The sequence below is a fragment of the Plectropomus leopardus genome, chromosome 1, assembly GCF_008729295.1.
Source record: "Plectropomus leopardus isolate mb chromosome 1, YSFRI_Pleo_2.0, whole genome shotgun sequence".
In the NCBI taxonomy this organism is placed as follows: domain Eukaryota; kingdom Metazoa; phylum Chordata; class Actinopteri; order Perciformes; family Serranidae; genus Plectropomus; species Plectropomus leopardus.
This window is the reverse complement of record NC_056463.1, coordinates 2,598,330-2,610,829: the sequence shown is the minus strand read 5'-3', so window position 1 is coordinate 2,610,829 and position 12,500 is coordinate 2,598,330. Positions and strand designations below refer to the sequence as shown.

The following is a 12,500-nucleotide window of genomic DNA, read 5'->3' as shown; positions in this document are numbered from 1 at the left end:
CAATTTGCTTCGGTTTCAAAGGGTTAAAACACTGACAGATTTACATCAACTAGAGTGGTAACACATGATTGATGCCTTATTATTGATACTGTACTGTTACTGATGACTTTAAATTCGTACTATTTGAATACGTACGTTTTCAAAATCTTAAAATCCGGTTAGACTGCTTATATTCCAGCAGATGGCAGTCAAACTGCAGACCCGGGGGTTTGAACTGGTCTATTTATAAGCTCTTGCTGGGTGATGTAAAATAAGAATGAAACCCTGACCAGTTCATTATGGTGCAGATTTGATTTCACAGTTTCAGGAGTCTGCTGAAGGACTTTTTTTACATTGTGTGGAGAAAAAGAAGCCAGTAGAGTTTTATTTCCAGTCTAACTTAAACCGGTTGTTCGATTTTATGTGAACCAGCTGAACCCACGTTTTTCATGATGATGCATTTTAGCAAAATAATAATAAGAAATATGATAATTAACGTAATGTTAACTTTGTTTATAAATGGACAATTTACCTTTTTTTCAGTTTTCAGCACTTTTTCTGGTAATATTATTGATTGTTTATTATTTTTGCTTTTCTATTTTTTGTTGCTTATTTACGGGTAATTTTCTTGCCAATGTTGGGGGATATGTCATGTTATGAGCCCATTGTCCTCCCCTCATGTTTTTTCCCCATTTGCTTAGTTTTCAAAGGGTTAAAAACAGAATTATGACTCAACGTTGGGCGTATGCTGTAGTGTATGAAATGACAGAGCACTTAAAACTGCCAAGGCTCAGTTTTTTTCGTGTTGCCACACCTGCTTTTCCAGCCGGGAATAATTTAATAGCAGCACTCATGATTTGTTTAGTAAAAATGAAATTCCCTCTCACATTAGAGGCTCACATGACTGACGCAAAAAATCAAAACTCTGCTTGCGTTGGGTGGTTTCCTGCAGGAGTGTGTGGAGGTGTAAGTGCAGGATAACTCTCAGCAGCATGATGTCATTCGGTATGAGTGTCTGTGTGTGTGTCTGTGTCTGTGTGTGTGTGTGTGTGTGTGTGTGTGTGTGTGAGACTCACCAGTAAATATCCCCTGAACTGGTTATAGATGATGGCTGTCAGTAGGTTCATCAGACAGTAGGTTCCTGCAGGGAAACAAAACACTTTCCCACTCAACGCACATTGATTTGGCTTAAACAGTAACCTATGATCACTTAAAGGACGGCTCCATTACTTTTGGGTATTTTTTTACATAATTTTTCATGAAGTGTTTGTTCTGCATTTTACATCTGAACAGTCAAATTTGGGTGTTTTAGCATATAAAATTCTACTTTCCAAAGCCCTTCTTATTAGTGTTTTCCCACGTGACAATTGCGTTTCTACATATAAAGTCTGAGCCTGTGTATTGTCCCTCTTCCAGATTGAATTTAAAAAACTTAATTTCTCTCAGGTGGGACGGGGGGGGGGGGGGGGGGGCATCTGGAGTTCAGCCTCATATATAAAGGTTACCGTCCTCCTGTTAGTCCTAGCTGCAGGGCAGCGCAGCTTAAAAAGCAGAGTGACCGTCCTATGATTATAAAAGCAGGTGTTCACTGTGCTCTGATAGTGCTTTTTGTTATTTGTTGTTTTAGAGTTGAACCAGCAGATGAATGAGGGGGTTTTTATGCTTTAAAACAGAGAGCCCTAGGAGGTTAAAAAGGGGTTAATTCACTGTGTCATGTTGTGCAATATCGATAAGATAAATAGTTGAATGAATCGTTCAAAAATAATATTTTATCGAAAAATATTATAAAAATAAATCTACAAGTTCGATTGCAACTGTTGCTGTAAAGGCGGGCGAGTGGGTTTAATGAGTTTCTGTGTCCGGTGTGACGGCGTTTGATGTCCCTGACAAACACTGTAGTCCGATTTCGCCACTTGTTGGCAACAGCCTTTTTTAAAACGCATTAAACCTTAATAGTACAAACATTGGGTTTATACGGATGTATTTTATCTTTATTTCATTTTATCTTTATTTTGTCTGTTAACCACAGACCTTAATTAAGGCATTTTACCACAAACCCATTCAAAAAAACCCACAGACTTTAAGATGAGGGAACTGGAAGTGGAAATATTTTTCCACTTCCACGTTTTGGGACTCATTACTTCACCACTCTATTTCACTAGAAACAAACATCACAATGGGCGGCTCAAGGCCTGGAGTCTGTGTTCTGTGAGGTAAAATTACTGTTTATGTCAATGGAGTCTGACCTTGAAAAGAGTCATATAACAGCTTAATTTCCAAGTTGGAAAACGCTATCTGATGGCAATGTAAAGCAGTAAAAATATTCTAAATATAGCAGACACTGAAACTAACATTGATTTTTTTAGGTTGTTTGAATGTTTTGTTTCTGCTCCCTCCACAGCAGCACATCACTTAGCTTCTCTAGTGGTACTCCAGCCCACTTCTCCAAACTTGGGTCTTGTCAGCTGACATCTACTGTATGTAGTACACTGTTGCTATGGTGACGGCGGTGCACGTAGATGCAGCAGCCAGTAACTCTTGCTACTTTTTTGCTGCATTTTTTGTTTTTTGTTTTTTCAACTCAATGGTCCCCTCTGCTGAAGCACTACTTTTCTATGATAGAGAAGCACTTATCAACATATTTGTGTGGGGTTGTGTGGGGTTTGGACTGAATACTGCAGATCACGACAGGATTTCCACCAACAACATACGCAGAGAGACCAGTCAGACCAGAGGGGAGAAACAAACAAAGCGCCGGGCAAAGAGAGGGAGGAGAGCCGGCATCAGGGCGAGGCTGACCCGACTTGGGCCGAGAGCTGTTCCTCTAACAAGCCTCCTTCTGTCTAATGTCTGGTCGCAGGAGAATAAAGTGGATGAGATGTGATTGACGCTCAATCAGCAACGGGAACAATCAGAGACTGCTCTGTGCACATCTTCACAGGACGTGGTTAACCCCTAAAATCCCGGATCAAGCTGTTGCACTAGATGGGCGGACCTTGTTCAGAGCTGACAGGACACAAGACTCTGATGCAAATTCAAAAAATACACTGCAGGAATTGTTAATGTCATCAGCAGCAGCATGCCCGAACAAATGAACTGGAATTTTTATAGTAGCTGATGATTTAAAAAAAACTCATCCATACTCCAAAGATGTAGCAGGATTAAGGACTAATTGAAATTCTTTTTTTAAACTTTGTTTTAAAATAACTAATAAATCTACATTATACTAAGTGCCTCATACAACCGCATTTCAAAAAATCAGAGCTATCCCTTTCTATTATGATTACTACCAGCAGATGGAGTCGACCTTTAAAGCTGCTGCTCTGACACAGACAATAATAATCTCTTTCTTACCGATCACACTGAAGGTCACGAAGAAAATGGCGTATCCTCTGTTCTGGGAGTACGCCGGGATCATCACTACGACAGAAAAGGTCACAATTTGACAAAAGGTCCATCACAGAAACAATAAACAGTGGTCGACAAACTATCGTGTGACTGATTATGTACCATCCGGGTTGTTGGCTGTGGTGAGCAGCACCAGCAGAGAGGTGAGCGAATTCGTCAGGTTTCTGAAATGTAACCTCCACTCTCCGTTCTTCTTTGGGTCCTGAACAGAAACACATCAGGGAGTAATGAGCAGAGACGAGCAGAGGCACAGTGGACTCACACCTCATATTGTACATTTTCAATATAGTAATAAAAATTAGGGTCAACCGATATTGTTTTTTCAGGGCTGATACTGATACTGATTGTATTATATTCATGAGAGCGATAACGATATTTGGAACCGATATGCATTTACAATAAAAATGAAAATCATATGCACCAGATTCTTTAAAAAACAGAAAATAAAAACCCCTGCTTTAATGACAATAGTAAAATAATAAGGCCTTTTGCAACTCCAGGATTTCTAACTTGATATTAGGATTCAAACCACTAATGATTTTAACAAGGTTAAACAAATATTATCCTTAATCCACGATATCCACCAACACTGTTTTGTCATTCCAAATGTCTAAAAGCTAAAGTATTAAACAAACAATAGTATGCTTCTTTTTATTCAATGTGCCATCCCTGTCTAGACCTACAGACTGAGTAAGGTTGTTTTCCAGGGAAGGATTTCTTGTAATCTGCGTCATTACAAACGTTGGTGGGGTTTTTAGAGAGGTTTCCTTTCTAACAAGTTCTTGGAAATTATTGTGGCCTCAAGTATATTCAAGTAGCTTCACATACACACCTCTCCCTCCCAGGCCTGAGGCCTTGAGGGGAAACTTTGGTATTTTTCGACCTGAAACCAATTTGCATTAAATTTTGCATGCATTTGTGTGTGACTGACCTTAAAGAGACAACAATTTTTGAAACAGGTCCAGTCCCGAGAGAGACAGCTGCAACCACAGCGACAAAACGGGCTGCAACATAATGATTAATTTACACCCACTGAAAGTGTTTCCTTTTGCCTCTGACAGGTTGAGATTTCTATTATAAATATCTGAAACATTCCTCCATCACTGACCAGGACATAAGATGCATAGGAACAAGACCTTGTGATGACTATCCCCGACAACATCTGGGACCTCAGCATTAGTCGCATTTATTCCTCGTCCACTCACATCTGCCACTTCCTGCTGCAGCTCAAGGTCTTTCACCGTCTCTATTTCACTAAAGCTAAACTTTCAAAAATGTTCTCCATCTCCGATGACAGCTGTCCTAGATGCAAACCAGCTCCTGTGACAATGAGCCATATGTTCTGGTCCTGTAATGCTTTTGGACTTTGGACCCCTATTTGGGAGGTATAATCGCACTTGGATACCTCTGACTAAATTTGTTGAGAAACTGTCCTTTCTGGCAGCTTACGGTGTTTGTTCGAGCTATCAAAAATCCCTTTTCTTTACTTTTTTGTTTCAAATTTATTTGGAGGTAGGGCGTTTTGTCTTTAATACTGTGACCACCTGTCTATTTCCATTTGTTGGCAACACTGTTGTTTGTACGGTCATGAAGAAAAATGTATAAATATCGTGTTAAAAAAATGTCTGACAACATTATGTGAAAGATTATGCAGATAAATAAAATGTTTTTTGGCTTCTTTTCACTGATCCAGTCTGTTTGTTACTGTCTCTCTCAAGGAGAAGTCTCGTTCTGAAATCTCGCGACAAACATGGTAAACAGCGTTAGTGAAACTTGGAGAGAGGAGTGCCGGGAAGAGTTTGTTGTGTTTGAGTACATGAAGCATATTTTAGTAAAGATTTTCAGTGTCATGGCTAAAAATTTAGCTGATTTAGACAATATGGAAAAGTCTGGAAGATTTCAGACTTTTCCTTGAGTGAGACTTTGTAAAACACTGTCCAGCTCAAACTACATCTAAGCCAACAAATCAGCACATTCAGTACAATATTTAGAATTTGGAAAGTCCAACACAAAACTTTATTAAAATGCCCTTAGCAAATGTTTAATGAAAATTTAAAATTTCAGCATCAAATACAACTTCCCAGCAACTTTTTTTTTGAAAATTTAAAAAAGAAACTAAAAAAAACTCCCTGATATATGTTAATTTTTAATTCATCCTGGACAGCATTTTATGGTACAGAACATACATTAATACAGACAGTTCAATTTCCCCTGCTGTTCGGATTTTTTTTTTTAAATTAAATTTAAAAAGTATTAACAAGCTCCCTAATAATAAAAAGAAAAAGTTCATCCCATGCTGACTCTTTCTTAATAATTAATTAATTAATTGATTTTATCTGCGATCACTGAAATGAAATGCTGATACAGATAATCGGCAAAATGCCAAATATTGGCCCCAATAACCGTCCAGGTCAATAACTTGTCGACCTCTAAAACTGACTGTGCACATTTGCCGGTAAAGGATTACATAGCAGGCGGTTTTGCAGCTGCCTGCTGCAGATGTCTCTCTCAATACTGGACCAATTTCAATAATTGTTGTCTTCATTAGTCACTTAAAGCATAAAAAACATTGGAGAGTAGGGTACAAATACCAGAGTTTTGCTTTAAAGCTTTGCTTTTATTTACACATATTAGATATCCTGTCCATCCGACCTCTCCTGGGTCGGTTTGAGACATTATTATTAATCATATTTTTGTGTTTCTACTTTTGCAGCTGTGTTTTCTATGCAGACACTGGCATTTATTTTAAGCTGTTGAGTCGCAATCACAGTCCGGGACATGTCCAGACACACACACACACACACACACACACACACACACACACACACGTGAGTGCGCTCACATGTCAGCAGCAGCACAGCAGTGTGTGTTCAGCGGGGTGTGGCCACATGAGCCTGAACTCACCTCATTTTTAGCAAACAGCAGCATGCCGATCATAGTGAAGAGGCAGAGGTGGAGCGCCAGCAGCAGGATGACGCTGCACAAACAGGAGAACACACACACACACACACACACACACACACACACACACACACACACACACACACACACACACACACACACAGTGTCAGTGAATAATCTAAAATCTTCTCTAATTTTCTTAAGATACACCACACGAGTCTCTGGAATAACTTAAAAATGTTACAGGTTTATGCATTGCTCTTAATACTACAATACCCATGAGCTCCTGCAACTGTTGCAAAAGAAGCTGTCCGAATTGACAGATAATATAAAAGTGAAGTGATCTAAACTGCGAAATTGAGTAATTTATTTCACCTTGTATATGTTATCTCTTTTCTATTTTCTTGTAAATCTTTAATTATGTTTTTATATTTTGTTACTCTGTAAAGCACTTTGGATAGCCCTGCTGTGTGAAATCTGCTCTACAAATAAAGCTGCCTTGCCTAATCAGGTTTCTACAAAGTCTAAAATTAAGCTCCTGCATGCAGTCAGAGGTGCACATTTTAAAGCTCTGTGATTGGATGATTCTCATTGAAATGCACCCTGGGAGTCGTAGTTTTCTTCTACCTTTACATTTTTACAGACACGTATATATTTTACTCAGTATATTTTAACAGTTTCTCATCTTTTGCTCTGATGATTCAGCTGGAGGAGTTTCATGAGTCCTGAACGTGCTCCAGCTGTCAGTCAGCGAACAATGAGCCTCACGCAGGAAACAATAGAAACTACAACTCATTTCCTCGTATTTTTCTTCATATCTGGGATTTGTTCTAATTTTGTTAGTGCTTTGTGACTTCTGGCATTCACCAAAGTTTCTTATTTTTACTCCTTTCTCAAGTAAGAGAAATTTTCACGATGGGCGAGAGCACTTTTACCAAGATCAGAAAAAATCTTTTTTCCTTGTGTTTCTCCAACACAAGGAAATTTACATTTTGGGATCATTTGAGCAACATTAAAAATGCATACATGTTTCAGAGCAGTGACTCAACTTTTGGGGGCCTTGTTTAGCCCACGACATCATGCCAGGTGGCCCAAAGACCACTTTCTAATTCACAGGGAAGATGAATTAATTTCACCTTTTTTCATCCTTTGAAAATAAAGTGCTGGATTTTTTTAAAAAAGCATCAAATTAGAGCTTGTTTATAAAAAAATATTTTAAATAAAGTGTCAGGTGTGAGGGTAAGGCGTCCAGACCCAGCCACAGAGGCTAACTAACTGGCCTCTTGTCATTTTGCAAAATTGGCCCCCAGGCAAAGCAGGTTAAATACCTGTTTTAGAGTAACCAATGATTGAATTCTTCGTTGGCTAAAGAAATAATATTTGCTCAGTGATCCTAAAAATAAAAATTCTTGGATGACTCTGAATAGCTCTAACTCTGAGATGCTTTGGCCCTCTGCCGACACAGAATTTACAGAACAGCAAATATTTTACTTTTGCTGGGTTTTTGATTTTCCTGTAACACCAGTACTGACACTCTGGAAAATCACAACTTTTCTTTTTCTTTTTTAAGTTTAATTAACATTATGGTGATTTCACTGCTGCTGTAGTTCTTTGTAACAGCCTTTTTTGTTGGCATCTCACCAATTTTTGGGGATGTGCCAGATTATTTGCACTTGGCACAAAACCTGCTGTTATATAGTGTATGGGAGGGCGTTACCTGTGCTATTAAACAATGGGCCACACGCCTGTGATTTATTTATTTATCCATCATTCAGCACATTTGGGATTAGTTGAGCAGCTTGGAGGAATTTTTGGTGCATCTGGAGTTTATTTTTCTATTTACAGAAAATTAAGTGACAATATTTGAGAATGTTGCAGCAAGAGGCAGAGCATCGAATAACCTGAGGCTGAGGAAGAGCAGTCAGAGTAAATCACCGTCAGTCTGCGGCCACATTATAGAGAAGCAGCGACTCAATGACAGAAGTGAGAGTCCGCTGTGGCTTTTTGATTTGTTGAGCGGGGAAATTTTGATAAAGATAAGTGCAGGTGTCACTGTACCATTTCAATGTTAATGTTACAACACTCGTATCGCTCTGCCCACAAAAATAAAGCTTTAAAAATATTATACATTACTATTATTTTCTACTTTCATTGAGTTAATTTTCTTAATCAGCATCAGTCCTAATCATAAATATCAAATAGTCATTCATTTTCAAAATTTCAACACTTTAAATGCCAGGTTTTTGTCATGATGCCACTATCTTTTCAGATTTTAAAAAAAGCACAAATTATTTTCAATATAGTACACACTAAGTAGATTTTCTCTGATGATCACAGTCTGGGATGTGTCTGTGAGCAGCAGCAACATTGACTGTGACAGTGCAGCTCATGAAAATAGCATGTATTGTCTCCATATGTCAATATGGTAAAATGATGTCATCAGATAGAAAATATTACAAAATTACAAATTCTAAGTCAAAAGCCCAGAATGACACCCAGAAATAATACAAGTCATGTTTTTATGCTTTGATGACTGTGGGATCAAAAATGTCGGTTTGAATCGGTTTCAATGGAGCATTTTTTGCACTTAACAGTCTGAATGTAACAATTTAGTTTCCACAGTGTATTTTAGACTTATTGTAGATACCATATGCATCACAGACAAAACTATCAAAAAATGAAGAACGAAAAGCGCTTAAAATGCTTTCCTAAGAGTAAAATGACTTTTTCAACCAGTGATATGTGATGAGAAACTGACGTGACGCAACATTATTATTGAGCGAGTTTGTTGACTTTCTGACTTAACCTCCACCTGTAATGTTTTCACTCACTTTAAACAAACACCTTTATCTTGCAACAGTCACATTGTTTTAAATAAGAAAAGAAAGTGTTCATAAATCAATAGCTTGACTGTAAATGAGACATTTAAGAGCTTCTTGAATAAAGAGATGTTGAACAGACCTGCCAGAGTCAAGTCTGAGGAAGGCCCCAAACATTTGAGTTTTTCAATTGAAAACCTTTTTATTTTTGAGCACGTTTAGCCCATACTTTTTTAAAAAAAAAAAAATTATTCAAATCGTGTTGTTTAACTTCAAGCTGTGTTGTTTTTACTTGAATTGTTATTTTAAGTGTGAATTGGGTTGTTTTTAACTTCAATTTTTTTAACTTTGACTTGTGTTGCTTTAAATTTGAAATTTGAAATGTTTTTTAACTTCCAGTTTTGTTGTTTTAACTCCCATTTGTGTTGTTTCAACTTTGAATTTTTCTCTTTTAATTTCAAATTGTGCTGTTTGTTTTGCCTTGTGTTGATTTAAGTTTGAAATGAGTTTTAATTGAAAATTACCTTTTGTATTGTGTGTTATTAATACTTCAAATTGTGTTTTTACTTAGAACTGTGTTGTTTTTTTTACTTTCTAATTGTGTTATTTAGCTTCTCTATACAGCACCTCGAGCCTACCGCTGTGTATGAAATGCTCTTTATAAATAAAGCTGCCTCGTCTAAAGGCGTCAGATACCTGGCGATCTCTGGCAAAGTCCTCTTGATGCACTTCAGCGTCTTTTTCATCAGGGACGAGTTCTGCAGGAGGAAGAACGGCCGCAGGAGTCGCCGCACTCTGAGTTTCTGATGAGCAGAGGAGAGACAAGGTGACTTTTTTGAATGCAGGATGCCACGTGACACCAAATTAACTCTGCCCTTCTCAACGTGGAGAACGTCACGTGTGAAGCCGCGACCTTGGGGTCTTGATGGTGCACTACGACACGCTCAGAGAAGCATCGCCGAGGGCAGCCTCACCTCGTCACACACCATGCTGACAGACAACACCCAGTCGATGATGGAGACGCTGATGACGAACGTGTAACCGATCAGCCATTTGCTCTTCCTGAATTCGTCCCAGCCGATCAAGTAGCTCTGAGGACAAAACAAGGAGAGTAAAGCAGTTTAACACTAGAACCACCAACATTCAATACCCCCTAGAAATGCCAAATTGGATCATTTTGACCCCCTATCACAACAGCATTAATAAGAACAAATATGTCGTTTCTTGAAGCAGGGAAGCGGTTAATTTTTATTTATTTTTAAAATCATACATAAGACTTGATAAAATAATAAAATTCCGTTTTTGAAGGTTTAGTATTTTATAATCGCTTCAAATCATGACATATAAAAAAGATGCATTTTAAAATAGTCACACTACTACAAGTTATTGGGATAATAAAGTTGGGATAATAATAGCCTACGTTATTGACAATAAACAGAATAAGGAACCAGAGTGCTGTTTCTGTGGGGGTCAAAATCACCCTGTGTGGTGGTTGGAGGTATACATTTTTAATTTTTTTTTAAAAATGTAAACTTTGTCAACATCTGTTTTATCTAACTTGATAAAGTTTCCACTCATTTAGTTGCAACAAAAATGTATCTAGTGGACTGAAAAAGCTGAAAGTTGTTTTTTTTTTTAAATTCTAGCCGTATACCAAAAGTTTAATTTATACTTTATGTATATAATAAAAATAGAGATACTTGGCAGCCATGTAGTGATACAATATTGGGATAATAACAGCCTATTTCATTGGCAATAAACAGAATAAAGAACCGGAGCGCTGTTTGAGCGACAGTTGGAGGTCTAAATTTATTTTTTTTTTCTGTCCCACAGCACCAAAAATTCAGTAGATATTCAACAACATGATTGTAGGAAAAATCAGGACTATTACTGACCAAGTAAAAGATCGTGTGTACATAGACCCTGTATATCTAATGTGATTTCACTTATCAAAGATTTTTATTGTTATTTTTGTTTCCATTAAATTTTATATGTTTCTTTTCTTTAATTAATTTATTTCTTCTTTTTCCTCTAATAATATCTTTATTTTCTTTTTCAGCAGATTCTCGAAGGCCTATTATAATGTGATTTGGGTGGAGGTGGGGATATTGTTGTGTATTAATTGTGTTTTTTCTCCATTTTAAAATGTATTTAAAAAGATAAAAATGAAACAAGAGTATCTGGAAGCATCTCAAGTGGCAAATCAACTGGCATTGTCTGTCTTGCTTTAACTAATTTTGCTTTTATTTATTCTGTTTCTTTTACTGACTTTAATTGACTTTGTTTTTGTTTCTTGTGCGTCTTTCAGTATTGTGAAAAGCGCTCTATAAATAAAATGCATTATTATTACTTTGATGGTCCTGACCCGGTTCTTGCTGGTCTTTGATGGTCTGACATACTGGTGTGACCAGCCTTTAAGCTGTGCACATTTATCTTCATGAATATCCAGTGACAGTAAACGTAACTGATTTATGCCCTTTGCTTTTCACACTTCACCCTCATGACGCTGTTATTGCTCCAAACTCAAGGACACTGATTTGGTTTCAGTTTCACAGGATTTTCACTGTTTAAACCAGCTAGAGTGACCATCGAAAATTATGCAAAAACACCTGAAGCTGCTCAAACAAGCTGGTCTTAAACTGGTCAAGCTGTTTTTTTTCAGCAGGGTCCACGTGGAGCGAGCTGCTGTTTTACCTTAACAGCCAGATCGAGGCAGAAGATGAGGAGGCAGACCATCTCGATGCTCTCGGTGAGGCCGCAGGGAGGCTCCCAGGCCGGAGAGCGAAACCGGGGGTCCGAGGAGAGGGACAGGGAGGACGGGCGCTCCACGAACGCCAGCAACAGCACCACGGCGATGGTTAGGCCCAAACCCCTGCAGCAGCGAAAGAGCACAGAAAGAGCGGCACAGGTGTCACTAATAACAGTAACTCTGGCTCTGTTCTGTTCAGCAGCAGCTAAATGGAATTCAGTTTGTCTAAAATAGAAAAATAAGCAAGTTTACAGTTTGTGTTTGTGTAGAAACGTGGCCCTAAAACTTACTGACTGCAAACATAAAGTCAGTACAGTCTGATTTATGGACGTCGTGACCTGAGCAGGTGTGAACTTACCTGTGGTGTAAAGTAAATCTGCTCCACTAAGATAACTTAAAATTTTTCTTTTCATTTTAGCCTTTTACTAGAGCTGACTTTACTGCTTTGCATTTTGCTTTCCACTTTAGAATTTCATATTTTCCTTCATTTTATACACTATTTTTAGCATTATTTTTATTAATATTATCTCAACAGGTTGTATTTTCCATCTTTTGTTATGCATCCTATGCATTCAGTTTTTATCCTTATTTTTATTTTACTTTTAGTGATATTATCAAGGGGGTTTTATCCGTGTAGAGATGCA

The 12,500-nt window shown here is 37.8% G+C and overlaps 1 protein-coding gene across 1 annotated transcript in view; it reads right to left on the bottom strand.

Moving 5' to 3' along the window:
• Nucleotides 1–11,974, bottom strand: part of tpcn2 (two pore segment channel 2) — a 21,883-nt gene extending 9,909 nt beyond the window's left edge. Inside the window, exons 1-7 of the mRNA XM_042486767.1 lie at nt 11,802–11,974; nt 10,082–10,198; nt 9,804–9,910; nt 6,292–6,364; nt 3,490–3,589; nt 3,334–3,399; nt 1,056–1,120 (exon numbers count right to left, since the gene is read on the bottom strand). Coding sequence (XP_042342701.1) covers nt 1,056–1,120; nt 3,334–3,399; nt 3,490–3,589; nt 6,292–6,364; nt 9,804–9,910; nt 10,082–10,198; nt 11,802–11,843 — 570 coding nt within the window. The 5' untranslated portion in view covers nt 11,844–11,974. The remainder of the gene's footprint in view (nt 1–1,055; nt 1,121–3,333; nt 3,400–3,489; nt 3,590–6,291; nt 6,365–9,803; nt 9,911–10,081; nt 10,199–11,801) is intronic.
• Nucleotides 11,975–12,500: the final 526 nt, after the last annotated feature.